Raw genomic sequence first — 22,690 nt, forward strand, 5'->3', positions numbered from 1 at the left:
GTCTCTCTCTGTCAAATAAATAAATAAAATCTTAAAAAAAAAAAAATAGGTCCCAAATGTAAAGTGGCTCACACAGTATCTGGCGCACAATAGTGGTTTAATAACCATTTCATTTTCTCAACCTAAAAAGCCCCTATATTATATATAAACAGAAGCAGTAAAAATCATTTGATCTTGAAGATGATTGTGAGTAGTGCTTCTTCGCTTGATACTTAGGTCATTCTAATACAGCTCTACATTAAAGGAGCAACAACCTGAGCTATTATTTATTGCTTCAGTTCACCAGGAAACCAAAGCGTTAAGCAGGCTTTTTAGTTCTGTTAATTTATATAAAGGCACAGGGTAAAATAAAAAAAGTGGCTATCCCAATCAGAGATTCTCCAATAGACCATCAGGATATCCCAAAGATAGTTTCTAGAGGAAGATTCCTCAATAATTTTCCAGAGTCACTCAAGAAAGCCTCCAAATTTCATCTCCCTCTTTGGGGATCTTTTACCCCACCTGTATTCTCATTCAGAGTAAAATGAAGCACAAGACTCTTAATTCTTTTTTTTTTTTTAGATTTTATTTATTTATTTGACAGAGAGGGAGAGAGAGAGTACAAGCAAGGAGAACAGCAGAGGGAGAGGGAGCAGGAGAAGCAGACTCCCTGCCGAACAGGGAGCCCAGTGCTGCGGGGCTCCATCCCAGGACCCTGGGACCATGACCGGAGCCGAAGGCAGACCCTTAACGACTGAGCCACCCAGGCGCCCCAAGACTTTTAATTCTAATTCTAAGTTTCAACTTGATAGTGAGACATCTGGTGGGAGCAATGCTTTTCTTAGTGTTGGTGCTCACTTTTTTTCCTCATTAAATAGTCATCTTTGTCATTTGCTAGCTAAAAAAGCAAGGGAGGAGAATGCTCTTCAACAGATTTGCTGCTTCAACTGCAGCAAAAAGTAGTTCTCCTAAATCAGTTTAATAGCAACTTTCAAAGGGTTGCTGTTCTTTACAGAGCACATGTTCCAAGAGATTTTAATGTGCATTATATGGGAAAGTATGTACACATTTGATAATGCTGGGTTAAGGAGATTTAATAGGTCTCTTTACACAGAACTTCTCAGAACCTTAAATATACTAATGTATATTATCCATCTCCTGAAGGGGGATGTGGTATGCAGCACTTTTCTAAACTTACCTGATCCTAAATCCCTTGTTCCATAGAGCAGCTTGGAGGATCATTGTTCTACAGAACACACTCCAGGAAACAATGCCTTATAATTTAAAACTATAGGCAAGAGGAACATTGGATCACTGTGCCCCTAATATACATTAATAGTTTTCAGGACAGTATAAGTTCTTCGCTTTGGCTGCTGCAACCATTATTTGGCTGTAAGAAATAGAAACCCATTGCAAATCAATTTGAACAGAAAACCAAAGTTCTTGGTGAAACAAAGGGTTATCTCATAGAGTCCTAGAAATATAGGGGCTTTAGGAGGACTAGACTGGAACTAGAAAGTTGGAATTTGTGATTAAAGGACTACATGGTTGATTACCCACCCCTTTTCCTGCCTGCCCTGTTTTCTTTTTCTTTCTTTCTTTTGAGGAGTTTTATCTGTACCTGTCAAGAAAGTGTCTGACATAGCCCTGATTCTGTGTTCTCCAAGCAGTCAATAGTATTTATTGCTATGTTCTAAGTCCAACTTCTCAAGAGAAAGAGAATCTTGATTGCCCAGCTTGGGTCAGGTTTTCACCAAACCCTAGTCCAGTTGGCTGTAGCCAGAGGGTTCATGTGCTATATATGGGAAGACTTAGGCCTATCCCTCTGTTAGGGGGAGAAGAATGGATTTTTCTTAGAATGAGGGGGCTGTGGGACGAGTAGGCACCACCAAAGTAACATCAGTCATGGCTCCTCTCTAAGAATCATCTTAGAGGGGCACCTGGGTGGCTCAGTTGGTTAAGTGTCTGCCTTTGGCTTGGGTCCTGATCCTAGGGTCCTGGGATCGAGCCCCATGTCAGGGAGTCTGCTTCTCCCTCTTCCTCTCCTCCTCCCCCCAACCCGTGCGTGCTCTCTATCTCAAATGAATAAATAAAATCTTTAAAAACAATTATTGTAAGAATCATCTTAGAAAGAAGGGCAGCCTTGGTTGCAGTATTTTATATACTGATAATAGCATATTGATTTAGAATGTCCTTCATAGAACCTACTTGTGAATCTATTGTGAGTATTGTGTTAGGCATGATCACTCTTCATCAATATCTAATTCTTTCTACTTTAGGGTATAAGGATTCCCTGCCCCTGAATCAGTACCCCAATCAGTTAGCTTTCTTTTAAATACTATGACAATTCCGTAATAGAGAACAGTTGTTTAAATATGGGTCTTGTTCACAGGTAACTTATGGTATAGTTTCAAAAATTCAAAATCATGCTCTGTTAAGTAGAAGAATGAAAATTAGAAAATCTGTTTGTTTGCTGATGCCTCACAGTGTCTGTGTATTGCTCTTAATGGAACAGGGAAAGGGGATGATTAAACACTGCCTGGTATATAAAATCAGAAGTCCAGAAAGTAAGTGAAAATGAAAGTGGTTTATTTCAAATCTTCAAATTGTAATCAAAGTACTTAGGCATTCTATAGATTTTTACCATGTTCTTATATAGTTATTTGTGTAATTGCTTGCTTGTCTAAACTAAGAAGCTCCTTGAGGGTAAGGACCATATTTATTTTGTTCTTTACTGTTTCAGAGCCTAGAGCAGTGGCATGGAGTGGTACTCAAGAAAATAATTTCATGTGAATAACAACAAAAAGTGAAGAAAAGGATATTCTAAATATATGGGGACTGTTCTCTGGCTGCTGGATATATGATAGCTTAATGTAGAGAGAAAAAATGTGATACAGGTAACAGAGAAAATGCTATTTTGTAACTATACAGAGTACTTTAAAACTGACATATAACTAAGCTTAAGGTGTACAAAGTGTTGATTTGATACACAAATACATTGTAATATGATTACCACTATCCCTAGCTAACACCTCCATGACCTCACACAATTATTTCTTTTTTGTGATGAGAACATTTAAGATCTAGTCTTTTAGTAACTTTCAAGTATATAAAACAGTAGTGTTAACTATAATCACAAGGCTGTGCATTAGATCCCAGAACTTATCTTTTAACTGCAAGTTTGTACTCTTTGACCAAAACCTCCCTAATTCTCCCATCCCCCAGGGTACTTTTTTTTTTTTGCAAGTGGTTCCCTTCCCCTGTAAAGTTATTATCCTGTTTGTCTCACTGAGTCTTCGTTGATCATACAGAATAGTAGATATCCTGCTGGACCTTTGGGAACCGCCTGCTTTAGTAGTAAAGGTCACTCATAGGGATGTTTCTACTCTATAACCTCTACCTACTTGGCTAAGGCTGATGGGGCCCTTGTTAGAACTTTACCTAAACTGGGCCAATCAGATTCCCTTTTTTGTGACTATGTGACTGTGAGTTGGAAATGTAGTTCTGTTATCAGGTAACTTAGCAGTAGCAATTGGCCTCTCCTGAAACTCTGCCTAGCTCACTGAGATCTGTGTGACCTGTTTTGTCAAGGCACTTTAAAGGTGGTCAAAAGTGCAAGTAAGAAAGATGTAACTGCAAATAGAGAAACAGGTAATTGACTCAAGGACTTGATAGTGTGAATTGAAGGGAATGGGTAGATCTGAGCGATATTGAGATTGAAGAAGTAGCTATATTTGGCCAAAAGACAGTGATAAGTTGAAGATGATTCTACTACTCTATGACTGGGGAACATTTTCAATTAGTATTGGAGTGGCTGGTTGCTGGGCAAAGTAGGCTCTCTGGGATTCTTCAGCTTTCTAAGTAATGGTTCCTCTCTGTTTCCACAAGCAGCAGTGTGAAAAGCAACTATAGAACCTCACTACTAAAACAGCAGTAAACAATTTAGGAATTACTCTGTCAGGACTAGTCATAAGTTTATATTGATGGTGGGTACAAAATATGGCCTAGTTAGCTTACTTCTGTTTCATAGCTAGAGTGTACCCAGACGACTCTTTTATAAATGCATTGTTCTGGTAACAGGGGAGTTAGATTGAGAGAATATAAATAGTGCATGTTGATGAATGATATTAAACAAATAAAATCAAGTTGACTGTGTCTTTGAGAATTCCAAATTTACAGAAAAAGCTTTTTAACCTGCCTCAGTAGGTCACTCTCATAGGGCTAAGATAAACCTTAATGTAATTTTATTATAAATAATGGCTCAGTTGTTGCTTATAAGGAGTTATTAGAAAAAATTTTACTGAAAGGGAACGAATTTTTCAGTTAGATTGGGGTCTGAAATCTGGTTTCTGCCATTTACTAGTTGTGCGACATATCCAAATTACATTACCTTTCTGATTTTGTTCCCTCATCTATAAAATGGGGATAGCAACCAATTCATATTTTTTCTTTATTATGAACTAGCCTCTTTGTTTTATTTATTTTTTAGTAATCTCTACACCCAATATGGGAATCCAACTCACAACCCCGAGATCAAGAGTCACATGCTCTACCAACTGAGCCAGCCAGGCGCCCCATGAACTAGACTTCTTGAAAGAAGCATCTAGGGTCACAATTTTTGGGAAAGTATTACATTCTTGCAACACATACTTGAAAGTTTATGGAAAGAATTCCTTCTACAGATGGAGCTCATGGTACAGGTAGGTGTGGGCGGGATGGGATGAAATCTTAATATTAACACTACCCTTTATTACTATTTATGAACCTTTCCTGTTGTGCCAGGTACTGTTGCTGCAAGCTTTACACATGGATCTCAATAGTCTCACTTTTATCTAAAAGGAAATTGAAGCCCAGAGAGGTACTTTATCCAGGATCACAAGAGTGGAATCCAGATGGGAACCTGTTTCCCAAATTCCAAAGGCCCTTGCTCATAACCATCCAGAGGAAAAGCGGGGAAGCTGGCTCTATTAAACGCGTTATGGGATCCAGTGCCGGTAAAACCCCTGAACCATAAAGTGATGAAGGAATCCTTAGATCATAAGCTTCCCTTGCCGCCCCCCCCTCCCCGCCCCGCCTTTTTTTCCTTTAAGAAAGTTTATTTAACAGCATTTGGATTGGCTGAAGAAAGTTACAGGGAAAGGATGGCGGGCTGGGGCCGTTGTCCCCGAGGGCCCGGTTTGCAGCCAGGAGGTCCGCAGGATTGGCGTGGCTGTTCGCCAGACCTCAGGAGATCCGTCTCCGGGGGGGGGGTGCGGGGGGTGTTAGGCCGAGGGTGCTTCGCGATCTCGCGGGTGATCCGTGGGGCTGCAGGCCAACGAGAGAGCGCGTGCGGCAACGCGGGGCGCGCTCCAGGAGGGAAGCGGAGACCCGGCGCGGAGAAGCTCCACGTGCGGAGAGGGCGGAAGACGGGAACTCCCGGTGCTAGCGCGGGGGAGGGGGGTACGTGTGTGTGTAAGTTGAGGAGGCAGTCAGACTGGCTCTGGCTCAGGCACCCCCTCCCGCCCGCTCCGGCGCCGCGTGACTCCTCCCACCCTGCTCCCGCCTCCTGGCTGGTCGGACCAATGGACGGGGGGGGCGGGAGCGAGGGGCGGGGCGGGGCGCGCGGTCTGCGCGCAGGTGCCGCCCGGCGCCCGGCCCGCCCGTTCCGCCGCCGCCACCACCACCGCCGCCGCCGTCGTGCGTGCTGCTTGGCGGAGGGGCCGGGCCTGTGCTTTCTCCTCCTTCCTCCCCGCCTCCCGTTGCCGGCAGGATCTGTCTGCCGCTGCCGCTGGGACCCCGTGTCATCGCCCGCCCCGAGCACGGTGAGTCCCTCCGGGAGCCCGCGGGCGCGCTCCCCGCCTAGTCTTCGGCGCCCCAGCCGGTGGCCCTGAGGCGGGTGTGAGGCCAAGGCCGGATGGCCGGGATGGGCGAGGGCAGGGGGGCGGCGAGGGGTGTGTGGATGAATGAGGCGCTCTTGGACTAGGCCGCGCGTCCTGAGAGCGGCCCACGCCTCACCCAGGCACGCTCTGGGGGAAGCCTTCTGCAGAGGCCGGGACGACCAGTGGCCCAGTCCACCGAGGGAGATGTTGGGTGGAGGCCCGCTTTGGCAGGGCTGCCGGCCACCCCACGGTAGGAGGCCAGAGGACAGGAGAGGCTCTGCTTGTGCTTCGGCGGCCTGGGCTTTGGCTGGGAACAGGTGTGAGTTAAGACCCCGAGAAGGGAGATCCCTGGTCCTAGGGGTCAGGGATCAAGACGCTGGAATACCACTTCAGGAGCAGGGCCTCAGCGTGGCCGCCGGAGGCTCAGCAGGCGCCAGAAGACAGGGACAGTTTTAGTTCCCAGCTTATATCAGGTTAGCAGTCCTCGTGAGTTCAGCTTGCAGTAGTAAAGTGGTATTGATTCTGCAAGGAGGAACTTGGAGCCAGATAAGCAGGGACCTGGAAAGTTTCAATTTGTAAATAAAAAGAGTTAGTGGATTCATTTACGACTAGAAGGAACTGGAGGTAGATTCTGGACCGTGGAGTCGTACTTACGGTGCCAAAGGTGGAAGAGACTTGGTCGGAAAGACCCTGATACTGGTGTGTGTGTTCATCCGTGTGAAAATGGTGCTTGTGGGGAAAATGGGAAGGTTCCAGGTAAGAGGAATGGTTTGGGGGGAGTCGTGAGTTGGTTGCTGGTAGTACTAGAATGGATTCTCTTTGACTGTCTTATCTGTGCTCCTGCTTCTGAATGCTTTCATTCTTGTAACCATGTATCAGATTAAGAAAGAAAGTGTTTTGTGAACAGTATGGATGGAAGATTGGCAGCTAAATTTTAAGTTTATTTTTGTTTAAGTTTATTTTTGATTTATGGTGCCACATATTTTTAGATTAATCTTTCCAGGACTTCTTAGGAGTGACTGCCTTGACAGCTATCAGAATCAGATCTACTTCTAGAACTTTTTACATTTTTGTTGAAAAAGTGGATTTAGCTCCGTGTTGGTTTTGGATTGGTATATACAGTATGTTTTATTCTTAATTTGTTACTCAAGTAGTGTATTTTGTGTGATGAAATGTGCTTTTGGTTACTGGGGAGTATAAAAAATTTTGTTTATATGTATGTTTGTTTTGACATTTCAGATGCCCCCCAAAAAGGGAGGTGATGGAATTAAACCACCCCCAATCATTGGAAGATTTGGAACCTCCTTGAAAATTGGTATTGTTGGATTGCCAAATGTTGGGTAGGTGAATGTTGGGCTTTCCTGTTTTTCCTCTTGTAAATATTTTGGGTCTTGTTGTAGGAAAGGGAACTCATGTGGTAATTAAAACTTAAATTGAAGAAAAGAAGCTGGGAAGCTGGAATATTAATGTTGCAAAACAAGGTTTTCATTTGGATGTATTTTATTTTTGGTCTTCTACATGGATACTGTGTTGAAACTTGAATTACTTCTGTTGTTTGTTTTGCTAAGAAAGAAGAGAAAGAAGCAATGAGAATTGAAACATTAAGTTGAACCAGATCAGCTCTGTTTGCTTGAGATACTATTGGGAGACACTCAGTATTGAATTTAAGTGGAATTGATGTAGTTTAAATTTGATTTTTATGCTCGCTGGCTATGTAGGGTACCTACCTAGGCTGGCTATAATAGGATACTTTGGGAATTAGTTCTAAAAGCCCCAGTATAAAGTTGATTAGATTCTTGGGAGATCAGGGGTCAGATGGCTTAAATTTTACTGGAGAAGAAAGTAACAATTTTGAGTTTAATATTGGAAGTTGCTAGATAAAAGGGTATCTGTTATCAAGTGGCTAAATCTGAAAGGTACCAGAGCAAAACTTTGAGTTTTGTAATGTTTAAAATTAAAATGAATCATTTATTTGCAAATAAGGCAGTGGTAGGAAATACATGTAGAGCTTGTTATATAACCCACGCATGTGCAGTTTGGATGTTTAGTCTACTTTTTTCATTATTTGTCCTTCTATTTTAATACCTTTTACTAACCTTAAAATATAAAATGTTTCAAAAGTGATTAGGGTGTACTAATGGTAAGAGATCCAATATGGATTTATTAAGGCAAATGGATATATTTTGGCATGTGCTTTTCGATTGGTGGCAGGTAGGATAACTGTTTTTTCATGTGTTCCTTGGAGTCCCTGTCCTAGAGATTTTGTAGTGAATGAGGCATGGGATGGCCAAGTATGGCAGTTCTTAAATTCTTGTGATGTAAAACGTGAGCAAGTGTGGCTGTCCTAATTTCAGTCTTTCCTGGAGCTGGAGAGGTTTGCATTTTGAAGGGGTTTCCTGCTGTGATATAGGCTGCTTGCAAAGTAAGACTAAATAGAGAGTGGAAATGTAAGCAAAACAAATAATTAAGCAAAGTACTGTAGGGTGTTGTCAATAAAATTGTAAGCAAGATATGATCATTATGTTGTGAGCTTTATTTCACTAGTAAGACAGTTTTTGGATATTAACATCTCTTATTTTAAAATCACTGTAGTCAGTGCAGCTGACTTTAAATGGGACTACTTTAAACTGAGACAACTTAAGAAGTGTTTCTTATATGAACATTTTGGCCGTAGAACATAGTATAATCAGTGTATATGAAAACAACCTGAAAATATATTATCCAGTAAAAATGTGCTATTTATGCTTTATTTTTTTATTTTTATTTTTTTAAAAGGTTTTATTTATTTATTGGAGAGAGAGAATGAGAGAGAGAGAGCACGGGAGGGAGGAGGGTCAAAGGGAGAAGGAGACTCTCCACTGAGCAGTGAGCCCGATGTGGACTTGGTCCTGGGACTCCAGGATCATGACCTGAGCCCAAGGCAGTCGCTTAACCAACTGAGCCACCCAGGCGCCCTCTGCTTTTCAATTAAATACCCATCCCATTATCCCCCCCCCCCATTTTATTGAGGTATACTTTACAAATAGTAAAATTTTCTCATTTTAATAATGTTCAGTTTGATTTTTGGCAGTTGTGTTTGTGAACACTCCTTTTTGTAGGGTGATCTTACATTACCTAACTGTATCAGATAGGGTTCTTTAGGGTTCTTTGTAAGATACACAAGTTCTGGCTGTTTTAAACAGAAAAAAGAGAGTTATTGGAAGGATAGAATTGAAGGACAACCTGAACAGCAGACCTCAGGAAGGACAGGAACTGGGGTAATGCTGATAGAGATGCATCCTTATGGAGCTCAGCCATATGAACTGAGCGTTTCTTATCTCCTGCTACCTCTCAGTGATTCACATTACTGTGTAGAGAAGTCTGACTGGACATATCTACCTCTGGATAGGTCTACAAGAGATAGTTTGGGTACGGGGTGGTTCTTTAAAAGATGGCCTGCTGATCAAAATAAGGACATTTGGTACAGAAACCATCTAAAGAATGTCATGATTTTTGGAGAACTGGACAAATAAGATTTTCTTTTTAACATATATGAGGCTGATTACTTAAAGACTTAAAGGTAATGTTTATGGCTAATAGTAGCTGATACTTATCAAACACTTATATATGACAGTTACTATTCTGAGTGCTTTATATGCATTATCTAATTTAATTAGCTCTTTAACACCCCCCACCCCCTCCAATTAGAATTTAAATTTCTTGAAGGCAAGGATTGTATTGTTCTTGTTTATTGTTATATTTCTAGCACTTAGAATTTTTTTTTTTTAAGATTTATTTATTTATTTGAGAGAGAATGCCAGCGGGAAGAGGGGCAGAGGGGGAGAATCCTCAAGCAGACTCTCTGCTGAGTGAGAACCCAACATGGGGCTCGATTCCAGGACCTTGAGATCATGACCTGAGCCAAAATCAAGAGTCAGATGCTTAACCCAGGTGCCCCCAGGTTCTCATAACACTTAGAATTTTTAGGAATTTGTTAGGCACTCAGGAATTATTTATGAATGGGGTAGTTTTTTCCCCCTCGATGTAGTGTGTAGGCTTAATGATAAGGACGCATGTTTTAATGGCTGCTTTTAATGAAGTCGAAACAATACCAAACCCAAGAATATGAAGATTTGGTTTCTAGATTTGTTTTGCCTTTTTTTTTTAAGATTTTATTTATTTATTTGAGAGAGAGAAAGCTAGAGAGATCACAGAGGGAGAGGGAGAAGCAGACTCACCACTGACTGAGCAGAGAACCCGATGTGGGGCTTGATCCCAGGACCCTGAGATCATGACCTGAGCTGAAGGCAGCCACTTAACTGACTGAGCCACCAAGGCACCCCTACTTTTTTTTTTTTTTTAAACTTCAGTGACCCTTTATAAATTAGCTCCTCTTGGGTCAGTGTAGTATTGTGGTTGTGAGGCTTGGAGGCTTTTGGGAGAAACTTCCTTTTTAAATTTTTTTTTAAAGATTTATTTATTTTAGAGAGGGAGAGAGAGAGTGCAAGCGAATGAGTGGGGGCAGAGGGAGAGAGAGAGTCCAAGCAAACTTCCTCTTGAGCATGGAGCGCATCTTGGGACTTGATCCCAGGACCCTGAGATCATGACCTAAGCGGAAATCAGGAGTCAGATGCTTAACTGACTGAGCCATCCAGGTGCCCCAGAAACTACCTTTTTTAAAAAGAACAGTTTTAGGTTCACAGCAGAAATAAGGGGAAGGCAGAGATTTTTTTTTAAATTTCTTTTTTTTAATTTAAATTCAGTTAGCCAACATATAGTACATCATTAATTTCAAGATGTAGTGTTCAGTAATTCATCAGTTGCATGTAACACCCAGTGCTCATCACAACATGTGCCCTCCTTAATGCCCATCACCCTCCTTAATACCCCATCCCCCCCAGAGAGATTTCTTATGTATCCCCTGCCCTCACACATGCATAGCCTTTCCCTATTGTCAACATTTTCCCACCAGAGTGTTACATTTGTTACAACTGAACCTGCATTGACACATCATTATCAGCCAAAGTCCATAGAGTACAATCTTGGCATTGTACCTTCCATGGGTTTAGACAAATGCATATTGACATGTATCTACCATTATAGTATGATACAGAGTAATTTCACACTGCCATAAAAATGCTCTGTGCTTTGCCTATTCACCTACCCTCCCCCAACCATTAATCTTCTCATTATCTCCATAATTTTGCCTTTTCTAGAATGTCATATAGTTGGAATCTTATAGTATGTAGCCTTTTCAGATTGGCTTCTTTCACTTAGTAATATGCATTAAAGTTTCCCCATGTTTTTTTCATGGTTAAATAGCTTATTTCTTTTTAGTGCTGAATAATATTCCATTTCTGGATATGCTGTAGTTTACCTATTCACCAACTGAAGGATATTTTGATTGCTTCCAAGTTTTGGCAGTTATGAATAAAACTGCTATAAATATCCATGTGCAGGTTTTTGTGTGGACATAAGTTTTCAGCTCCTTTGGATAAATACCAAGGAGCACAATTGCTGAATTATATGGTAAGAGTATGTTTAGTTTTATAAGAAACTTCTGAAGTGGTTGTATCATTTTGCATTTTCACCAGCAGTCAATGAGAGTTTCTGTTGCTCCACATCCTCACCAGCATTTGGTGTTGTCAGTGTTCTGGATTTTGGCCATTCTAATAGGTGTGTAGTGGTATCCCATTATTATTTTAATTTGCATTTCCCTGATGACATATAATGTGAAGCATCTTTCATATGCTTCTTTGCCATCTGTATATCTTCTTATTGAGGTATTTATTAAAATCTTTGGTCTTTTTTTAAAAATCAGGTTTTTTTTTTTTTTAAGGTTTTATTTATTTATTTGAGAGATCAGCGAGAGGAGAGGGGGAAGAGGGAGAAGCAGGCTTCTTGCAGAGCAGGGAGCCCCATGTGGGGCTCAATCCCAGGACCCTGGGATCATGAACTGAGCTGAAGGCAGACGCGTAGCCGACTGAGCTACCCAGGTGCCCCTGTTTGTTTACTTATTGTGGAGTTTTAAGAGTTCTTCATATATTTTGGATAACGATTCTTTATCAGATGTGTCTTTTGCAAATATTTTCTCCCAGTCTGGCTTGTCTTCTCATTTTCTTGACATTGTCTTTCGCAGAGCAGAATTTTTTAATTTAGGGGCACATGGATGGCTCAGTTGGTTATGCATCAGCCTTTGGCTTGGGTCATGATCTTGGGGTCCTGGGATCCAGCCCTGTGTCTGGCTCTGTGCTCAGCAGGTAGTCTGCTTGTGTCTCTCCTTCTGCCCCTCCTCCTGCTCATGCTGTCCCTCTCTCTCTTAAATAAATGAATAAAATCTTAAAAAAAAAAAGTTTTTAATTTCAGTGAAGTCCAGCTTCTCTATTTATGGCTCGTACCTTTAGTGTTGTATCTGCAAAGTCATCACCATACCCAAAGTCATCTATGTTTTCTTCTATCCTTTAGAAGTTTTGTACTTTTGTGTTTTATATTTAGGTCTGTGGTTCATTTTCAGTTAATTTTTGTGAAGGGTGTAAGATCCGTATCTAGATTTGTTTTTGTTTTTGTTTTTTGCATGTGGACGTCCAGTTGTTCGAGCACTGTTTCTTCAGAAGTTTATCTTTGCTCCATTGTAATTGCCTTTGTTTGAGAAACTGTATTTTGATATTCCAGACTTTACTGTGTCATGGGATAGCTCTTCTGGTTGCTGTCACTGCATGAGATGGGTTTGTCTAATGTTTTCTTTTGATTAAATTCAGGTTATGCATTTTGGGGTTCAGAAGTGACATTTACTTCTTAGTACATCATATCAGGAAGCACATGATGTTGATTTGTCCTATTACTAGTGATGTTAACTTTGATTAGTTGTCTGAGGAGGTGTCTGACAAATTTCTTCCCTGAAAGGGTTACTGTATTTCCCATTTCAATGAATAAATATCTTGTGGGAGATACTTTGAAGTTCTGTAAATAGTATTTTCTCATATGTTTGCCCCTAGTATTGGCATGTATTAATGATTCTTGCTTGAAATAGTTATTGTAGTGTTTATCAAAAGGTGATTTTAAAGATTCCTTTGTTCCTTTTACATTTATAGTAGGAACAATTTATAGAAGGAATAATAGAAATTCTATTGGCTTGAATTCTTTTGTAAAGAAGAGCTCCCCAGTCTGGGTGGCTCAGTCGGTTGGGCACCTGCCTTCGGCTCAGGTCATGATCCCGGGTCCTGGGATTGAGCCCCACTCTCCTGCTAAGCGGGGAGTCTGCTTCTCCCTCTCCCTTTGCTGCTCCCCCTGCTTGTGCTCTCTCTCTCTGTTAAATAAATAAAATCTTAAAGAAAAAAAAAGAAGAGCTCCCCATTTTTCATGTATTTGATTATAATTTGTTTATATCAGGATTGGATTCCTAGTTTATTCTGTTGGTTATAATCTATTACTATTATTACTTATTTTGTTGTTCAAATTGCCCATATTTGGCCATCGGAAACCTTCCTGTTCACTCATATTCCTTTTGATATGTTCTCTATATTTTGAGTACTTTCTACTTTTTTGTACCACAGTATGTTCCAGGCTATTTGTACTTTTCTCTGCTCCAGCCTTGGAATACACAAAATTTTGTGTATACATAGGTTTTCATCTCTCTTGTATACTTAGCAGTGAAACTTCTGCCTTGTATGGTGACCCTATCTTTAACTCTTTGAGGAACTGCATAACTGTTTTTCAAAGCAACTGTGCTATTTTACATTCCCACCAACAGTGTATGTGAGTTCCAGTTTCTCTACATTCCCACCAATACTTGTTACTATCTTTTTTATTATAGCCAAGGTGTGAAGTATATCTTATTGTGGTTTTGAATTGCATTTCCTTGATGCCTAATAATATTGAGCATATTTTCATGTGGTTGTTATACATTCATTTTTTAAAGATTTTCACTGGGGGGAATTCCATGGACAGTTTTTCTTTTTGCATTTTGAAGTTACCTTCCATTTTCTTCTAGCTTTCCAATGAGAAAACTATTGTCATTCTTAATCTTGGTTTCTCTGTACATAATGTCTTGTTTTTTCCTTTAGTTGCTTTTAAAATTTTCTCTACTACTGGTGTTCAGCAATTTGATTATCGCGTGCTTTGGTGTGATTTTCCTTATGCCGCTTTTGCTTGGTGTTTGTTGAGATTTTAGGTTTGTGAGTTTATGATATTCATTAAATTTGTAAAATATTTGGCCAGTATTTCTTCAAATGCTCCCATTCCCTCTTCCCCTTCCTCTCCTTTTGGGACTCTTATTTTAAGTGGGTTAGTTATCTAGATAATATTCCACTGAGGCTCTGGTTTTTTTCCTCCAATCTTTTTTTTTTTCCACTATGCTTCATTTGATAGTTTCTGTTGCTCTGTCTTCATGTTCCTTGATCTTTTTTTCTGCAGTGTCTAATCAGGAGCTAATCATATTCAGTGTGTTTTTCAATTTCATTTTATTTCAAATGTATTTTTCATACAATAGTTCTGTCTGCATAGTTTTCATACTTTCATTTCACTCCTCATTGTCTTCATATTTCCCTTTATGTCTTCAGAAAATTCTAAAAAAATTTGTAACATTTACTTTAGGGCCTTATCTGCTAATTCTGTTATCTCTATCATTACCTGATTTGTTTGTATTTATTGGCTTTTATCCTGATTTTGGTCTATATTTACCTTCTTTGCATGCCTTGTAGTTTTTGTGGGATTCCAGACATTGGATTTTATGTTGAGTGCTGCATTTTATAGTATTCCTTTAAAGAGTGTTCAACTATGTTCTGGCATTTAGTTATTTGTGTATCATTTTGATTATTTTGAGGTTTGCTATTATGTTTTCTTATGATGAATTCACAATAGTTTTTGCTCTGGTGTTACTTTAGCCCTCATACAAGATTCGACTTTTTTGAGGACTCTGCCCAAGTTCCCTTATATTGTATGATCTCTCTACTCTGGCTGGTAGGACTGTGAACTATTCCAAGCTCTGTGTGAGCCTGAGAATTGTTCACTCTCTTGCTTTTGAGTGCCCCCCACCCCCGGCCTTTTGGAGACTGAATTAACTCATGTACAAATCATTACTTAGCCATAGTCTTGAGGACACCTTTTGCTGATCTCCAGAACCCTCCCTCTGTGCAGCTCCTTCCTTTCCATTACACGGCCCTATAAATTCTAGCTGGTTTGGCCTCCTCAAACTCTCATCTCCTTCTCTTTAACTTGGCAGGACTGCCAGGTTCTGTTGGTTCTCCCTCCCTGTGCTGTGGCTTTGAAATTACTTTTAGGCAGTCAGCTGGGGTAGTTGTAGAGCTTAGTTCATTTGTTGTTCTCTTAGGGAACACAGGGCTGTGCTACATACTGTCCTCTGTCTGAAAACTGTTATTTCATATGTTTTGTGTAGTTTTACAGCTCTTTATGGCAGGAGGGCAGTCCCATAGTAGAAGGGAAAGCAAAACTCCCCAGTACCATTTTAAATGAACTTCAGTCTTATTGTATGCTTGTCAGCATTCCAGTGTGCCTGCTCTTTCATGGAAATTTGTGATTTGGGAATTATTTGCTTTCTTTTTTTTAATGTGTTTTGAGTAATCTTTTGGATGACAGGTCTGCTCTCCTTTTCAGTCTTTCCTGTTATTATTTCAGCAGTAATTGTGTCCCTTAAAAGTACTTGATAGATGGCTTTCTCTTAAATCTTTTAATTTTCAGTGTTTTTTCTTTATTCAGAATTCTGATCTGTATTGTTGTATTACCACATAATTTCAGATAGATTTATTTTTTGCTCATTTATTTATTTACTATTAACTGTAGACTTGATTTGGCTTTCACCAGGTTTCCCACTAATGTTCTTTTTTTCTAGTACAGATCTTTTAAAGGTCATGGAAAATTTTATTTATTTTTGAAATATGTGGATGTAGGTATTTTGTATAATGTTTCTCAATTCAAATTTGATGTTTCTTCATGCTATGAACTTTTAAAAAATTATGGTAAGAAACACAATATAAAAGTTATCCTTTAAACATTCTTAAGTGTACAGTTCAGTAGTTTTAACTGTATTCACATTGTTAGGTAACACATCTCTAGAACTTTTTCATCTTGCAGATCTGGAACTCTCTACCCATTGAACAGTTTCCCATTTCTCCCTCTCCCTAGCCCCTGTCAACCACCATTCTCCTTTCTGTTTACATAATTTTTGACTCCTATAGATATCTCATATAAGTGGAATCATATAGTATTTGTCCTTTTGTGACTTGGTTATTTCACTCAGCACCGAGCGTGGGGACAATGCCCTCAAAGTTTATCTGTGTTTTAGCATGTGACAGGATTTCCCTTTTGAAGGCCAGAAAGTATTCTGTTATATGTATATACCACATTTTCTTTATCCATACATCCGTTGATAGACATTTGGGTTGCTTCCACCTCTTGGCTATTGTGAATAATGCTGTAGTGAACATGGGTGTACAAATACCTCTTTGAGATCTTGTTTTTAATTTTGTATAATACCCTGAAGTGGGGTTTCTGGATATGATAATTCTACTTTTAGTTTTTTGAGAAACCTCCTTACTGTTTTCCGTGGTGGCTGTACTCTTTTATATTCCATCAGCAATATACCAGAGTTCTAGTTTCTCTGCGTCCTGCCCAACACTTGTTATTTTCTGTTTTCTTTCTTTCTTTTTTTTTTTTTTTTTAAGATTTTATTTATTTGACAGAGAGAGACAGCGAGAGAGGGAATAGAAGCAGGGGGAGTGGGAGAGGGAGAAGCAGGCTTCCCGCGAAGCAGGGAGCCCGATGTGGGGCTCGATCCCAGAACCCTGGGATCGTGACCTGAGCCCAAGGTAGACGCTTAACCAACTGAGCCACCCAGGTGCCCCTTATTTTCTGTTTTTTTGATGGTAACCATCCTAATGGGTGTGAGGTGATATTTTATTGTACTACTGATTTGCATTTTCCTGATAATTAGTGATGTTGAGCATCTTTTCAAATGCTTATTGACCGTTTGTTTATCTTCTTTAGAGAAATGTTTATTTAGGTCCTTTGTTCATGTATGTGACTTTTAAAGGTTACTTTTGTTGTTGTTGAGTTATAGTTCTTTATCCTAATATTCTGGATATTAACCCCTTATCAGACATATGATTTACAATTATTTTTTCCCATTATATAGGTTGTCTTTTCACTCTGTTGTTTCCTTCCTTTTTTGCTTCTAGGAGTATTACAGTTTTAGGTCCTACATTTAGGTCCTTGATCCATTTTGAGTTAATTTTTGTATATGGTGTAAGGTAAGGATCCAACTTTATTCTTTTGCATGTGGCTGTCCAGTTTTCTCAACACCATTTGTTGAAGAGACAGTCTTTTCCCCATTTTCTGGTCTTGGCACTCTTGTTGAAGATCATTCAACCATATATGTGAGGGTTTATTTCTGAGCTCTCTATTCTATTCCACTGGTCTCTATGTCTATCTTTATGTTAGTTCCACACTGTAGCTTTGTAATTTTTTTTTTTTTTAAAAGAGAGACAGTGAGAGAGGGAACACAAGCAGGTGGAGTGGAAAAGGGAGAAGCAGGCTTCCTGCTGAGCAGAGAGCCTGATGCAGGGCTCGATCCCAGGACCCTGGGATCATCACCTGAGCCGAAGGCAGACGCTTAATGACTGAAGGTGCCCCTGTAATATGTTTTGATATCAGAAATCATGCATGGACTTTTGGGAAGAATACCATGGAGGTGAAGTATCCTTATAGCATCACATTAAGGAATATACAATATCAACACAACTTATTACTGGTGATATTAAACTTGATCATTGATTAAGGTGGCCTCTGCCAGATTTCTTCATTGTAAAAGTAACCTTTTTTCCTTTCCATACTCTATTAATTAGAAGCAAGTCACTAAGTCCAACCCACACTCAAAGAGTGGGGAATGAAGCTCCACCTTCAAAAGGAGAAGTATCAAAAAATTTGTGGACATTTGTTAAGACCATCCACAATAATTAATTAATATTATAGGGGAAAGATAATTTGAGGCTATTCAAATATCCTCTTTCTCTTTAAAGTTTCCCTGACTGGGGCGCCTGGGTGGCTCAGTTGGTTGAACACCAGCTTTTGATTTCCGCTCAGGTCATGAGCTCAGTGTTGTTGGAGCAGAGCCCTGTGTTGGGCTCCCTACTCAGTGCAGAATCCACTTGGGGATTCTCTCCCTCTCCCTTGGCCCCTCTGCCCATGCGCGTGAGCACATGCTCTCTCTCTCTCTCTCAAATAAATAAATCTTTTTTTCTAAAGATTTTTATTTATTTATTAGAGAGAGAGAGAGTGCGCACGCACACTGGTGTAGAAGAGGAGGGACAGAGGGAGAGGCAGAAGCAGGCTCCCGTTGAGCAGGGAGCCCGACGTGGGGCTTGATTCCTGCACTCCAGGATCATGCCCGGGACTCCAGGATCCTGAGCCTAAGGCAGACGCTTAACCCACTGAGCCACCCGGTCGCCCCTTTTCTTTCTTTTTTTTAAAGCACTTCCTCTATGACACTATAAGATGTTTCAGGCTATTATTTTTTTCCTGTCCCAGCCTTGTTTCCAGGGATCCCGGTTTCTTTTATTGGAGAATGGTATTTAGAAACTAAGATCTGACTCTAGGTATGATTTTTGGTGCTGGAATGTTACTGCTTTTAGGCCCTCTCACCTGATAGAGTTAGGAAATATATGTGGTTATACTAACCCATGTATACACACATTGGTATTCATTTCTGTCATCCCTGTTTATTTCTTTTACCTAACAGATACTTTTTTAACAGTTTAGTGAAACAACATTCTACTTTTTTCCATGTTTTAGATGTTTGTTTTATAAATGGTTAATTCAGAATGCTGTGGGATTTGCATTGGCATCCTGACTTCCCAATACATATTGTAATTTTGCATAAGGTTTTAGATAAGACATCTTTTCGGTCAGGTTTACTTATTACAGTAAAACATGTAATTTCAAAATATTTAGGTCCTAAATGGAGAGAGGCATTCATTAAGTCTAATCACTTTTTTCTTTTTAATGCTATCATTGCTGAAATAATATTTATGTAAGCCCATTCTTTCATAAGAAAAATTCTTACAATTTTGAATCTTTCTCCTATTTTGAAGCTTTTTAAAAAAATATTTTATTTATTTTATTTGACACAGAGAGAGAGCACAAGCAGGGGGAACAGCAGGCAGAGGCAGAGGGAGAAGCAGGCTTCCCGCTGAGCAGGGAGCCAGATGTTGGGCTCGATCCCAGGACTCTGGGATCATGACTGAGCCGAAGGCAGACGCTTAACCCACTTAGCCACCCAGGTGCCCTCCTATTTTGAAGCTTTAATAATAACCTTAAGGGATCTAAATATGTCTGTGTTTGTATGTGTGTATGTGTGTAAAATCCTCACAAAAAGCCTTATGGGTTTTAACACTCTAGACATAGGCCAAAACTTTTAAATTCACAAGGCTTTCCTTTAATAGATTTGAATAGATCAAAATGTCTTAACTTGCCACTGAAGCCTATAGTAATAATCCTTAGAAATTTTTCCTTTTTCTTGTTCCTTATTTCATTTTACTTTTTTGTATTTATAACTCTTGGAAGGTACAAATGACTTAGACTTTATGAAATTTAAAATCCATGACCAAGATGAGATATTTTATATAAGTGGAGATTTGTCTTCCAAGTTTAGTTTGGCTGTACGTAAGAATTTTTTCAGTCCGAGAGATAATGGGACTTTCTTTTGCTATCTTTTTCTCTATGTTTTAAGGGATAACTTTTTCCCTTTAGTATAAAACATTTTTGTTAAGGTAGACAGTCAAAAATACTATCTTAGTGATAGCCATAAATTTGAAAACAAGTCCATAAATCCTCTCTGGCCTTTTTATATTGTAATTAGTATGACTGTAATAATAACAATGAGCAATTTTTAAACTACAATATAAAAAAAAATATTTGTCCCTACCAAAAAGGCGCAAGTGTTCTATATATGTTTGGATTAATTAACATATTTACATTTTACTTTAAGTACCTTTATTGTAACATTATTTTGTAATATTTTCGTTGTAGATATAAAATATTTTAGTTAAATTTTAGATAAATAAGGACTGATGGGTTATTCTGGCAACCAGTTTATTTTTTTGTGTGGAGGGAAGTAAAGGTACAGGGGAGTGGGCCAATTTATGTCACCATTTACTTAAGCACATTTTGTAGTTTTCCCTCTTGGGAGAAATATCCTCAGGTGAAAACTGGCCATGTTCTTGAGGTCTAAGACTCCCCTGGAGGCTTTGCTGGGTTCTCTGCCCTCCAGCATCAGCTTTCCATGAGTGTAACGCCTGGATTCTTGGCCTCCTTCCTCTGTCTTGAATGGGCAAATGTTCCCAGGGTGAAAGTGGTCACAGATCACTTCTTTGAGATTTTTTTCCATTTCCAGATTTCTAGCCTCTTCAAATAGATGTTTTCGTATTGTGCATTTACGTGGCTTTTCTAGTTCTGGGTAAGAGTTCTAGTCTGCTGTGAGTGTGCATCTCACCCAGAAACAGAATTTCTGCCTTCTCCCAATTGACTTTTTGAAGAAATCTGGTTGTTTGTCTTATAGAATTTTCCAAAGTCTGAATTTTGTTGATTGCTTCTCTGTGGTGTCATTTAATATATTCTTCTTTCCTATTTCCTATAAAGTGGTGGTAATATCCAAAGGCTTGTTTAGATTAGTATCAGATAATTTTTGATCAGATAATTTTTATGTTAATACTTGAAAGATGTTGTATATACTTCTTTTCTTCTGTTAGGAGGCACTCTATTTCTTGTGTTTTTTTTTCTTTTTCTTTTTGCAGTATTAACTGTCATTGGTGATCATTACCCAGATCCATTAATTTCTTAGGGGTTGCAAAATGGTAGTATTCTAAGTTTCTTATTCTTTCCTCATTTATTGGCTAGAATATGTCCATAAGATAATCTCCTCTTAATCAAGTATTTGTTACTCTAAAAGTACAGTTCATATAGGAAATAAGTGCTTTACTTAATCTTCAAAAGAATCAATCACCCTAGCATCCTTAAAAGGTGGCCAGAGAGGGCTTCTTTTGGTTTGGTTTTGTTGCGGATTATTGACAACTCGTGGATAAAAAGTTATTTGATTTGTTACAGTTATCATTAGCTGTTCTTATTGATGCCCAGATTGATCTATTTTTGGCTATTCAAATTGGCTTCAGAATCCTTTTGATAAGACTTTGTGATCTTTCATAGCTTCCTTCTTTTCTGTGGGAAAAATTGAGACTTATCTTCACATTTCTGGTCCCAGACCTGGAACTAGCCATTTCTCCAAGGAGTCCTGGTTATTTCTTTTTTATTCATTTATTTGAGAGAGAGAGAGAGAGAGAGAGATAGCGAGAGAGCATGAGCGGGAGGCAGGTAGAGGGAGAGGGAGAAGCTGGGCTGAATGTGGGGCTCCATCCCAGGACCCTGAGATTATGACCTGAGCCGAAGGCAGACGCTTAACTGACTGAGCCACCCAGGTGCCCAGTCCTGGTTATTTTTAAAGGACACGGTATTTAAAGATCATAATCTGAATGTGAGTTCTCTTTTTAAAAAATTATCTGCCTTATTATATGTGTTAATTTTAAAAATTGTATTGAGCTTCAGAATCTTTTTGAAAGTAGGTGGACTAGAACTTTATAAATACACAGAAGAACTTTATAAATATACGGATTATTTTAAATTAAGTACTGTGACACTTAACAGGATTGAAATTAAAAGCTAGCTTTATAGAAAGCAGTGATTTCGGTGCACCTGACTGGCCTATTCGGAAGAGCATGTGACTCTTGATCTCGGTGTTGTGAATTTGAGCCCTACATTGGGTATAGAGATTACTTTAAAATAAAACCTTAAAAAAAAAAAGAAAGTAGTGATTTCTTTTTAATTTTCATTCCTAGAATTCTGGGATTGTTACCAGACTCTGAGAGATTGCCAATATAAATTCTACAACAGTCAGTATTACTTAGTGAGTTGTTAGCTGAGTCAGAATGCAGTGTTGGTCCAAAACATGACTTTACATATGCAACACGTGAGATATTTTCAAAATACTGGTACTTACACCAGGTCTAGAAAGAGGCCTGGTAATGCACGTCTTTATGTTCTTAGCTAATTATGTTATAGGCAGGCATTTAAAAGCTACTGATTTGGCTAATGGTGCTCTAAGTAACCAGTAATGATTCATGTGGCTATTTAGCAAACGTTTCTTCTTTATTAAAAAATGTTTAGTCTGAATGTGGTATAAGAATAATATTTAAAGACCTATAGGCAGGTACAAGTTAAACCTGTCTTGTTGCTGAAATATATTTCTCACCAGTAGTATTTTTTTTTTTTTTTTAAAGATTTTATTTATTTATTTGAGAGAGAGAGAATGAGAGACAGAGAGCATGAGAGGGGGGAGGGTCAGAGGGAGAAGCAGACCCCCCGCTGAGCAGGGAGCCCGATGCGGGACTCGATCCCGGGACTCCAGGATCACGACCTGAGCCGAAGGCAGTGGCTTAACCAACTGAGCCACCCAGGCGCCCTCTCACCAGTAGTATTTAAATAAGCCTTGATTGTTGCCTTTTGTTCATAACTCTCTTTTAAGAGTCTCAGAGTTTTTTGTTTTTTTTTATTTTTAAAGATTTTATTTATTTATTTGACAGAGAGAGATACAGTGAGAGGGAACACAAGCAGGGGGATTGGGAGAGGGAGAAGCAGGCTTCCCGCCGAGCAGGGAGCCCGATGCGGGGCTTGATCCCAGGACCCTGGGACCATGACCTGAGCTGAAGGCAGACACCTAACGACTGAGCCACCCAGGCGCCCCCTGCTTTTGTTTTTTTTTTAAAGGGGTTACTTCTTTGGTTAAAAGTTGAATCAGATAAGCTAATTGTAGT

The 22,690-nt window shown here is 39.4% G+C and overlaps 1 protein-coding gene across 2 annotated transcripts in view; it reads left to right on the top strand.

Annotated features, from left to right (window-relative positions):
• The first annotated feature begins 5,612 nt into the window (after positions 1-5,612).
• The window catches only part of OLA1 (Obg like ATPase 1), a 189,375-nt gene continuing 172,297 nt past the window's right edge, over positions 5,613-22,690 (top strand). The window contains exons 1-2 of one of the 2 annotated variants that reach the window (XM_032407864.1): positions 5,613-5,780; positions 7,077-7,177. In XM_032407864.1, the coding sequence (XP_032263755.1) occupies positions 7,077-7,177 (101 nt within the window). In that variant the 5' untranslated portion in view covers positions 5,613-5,780. The remainder of the gene's footprint in view (positions 5,781-7,076; positions 7,178-22,690) is intronic. The other variant, XM_032407875.1, reaches the window with a different exon arrangement.

Source organism: Phoca vitulina, unplaced genomic scaffold (genome assembly GCF_004348235.1).
Source record: "Phoca vitulina isolate PV1807 unplaced genomic scaffold, GSC_HSeal_1.0 scaffold1, whole genome shotgun sequence".
Classification (NCBI taxonomy): domain Eukaryota; kingdom Metazoa; phylum Chordata; class Mammalia; order Carnivora; family Phocidae; genus Phoca; species Phoca vitulina.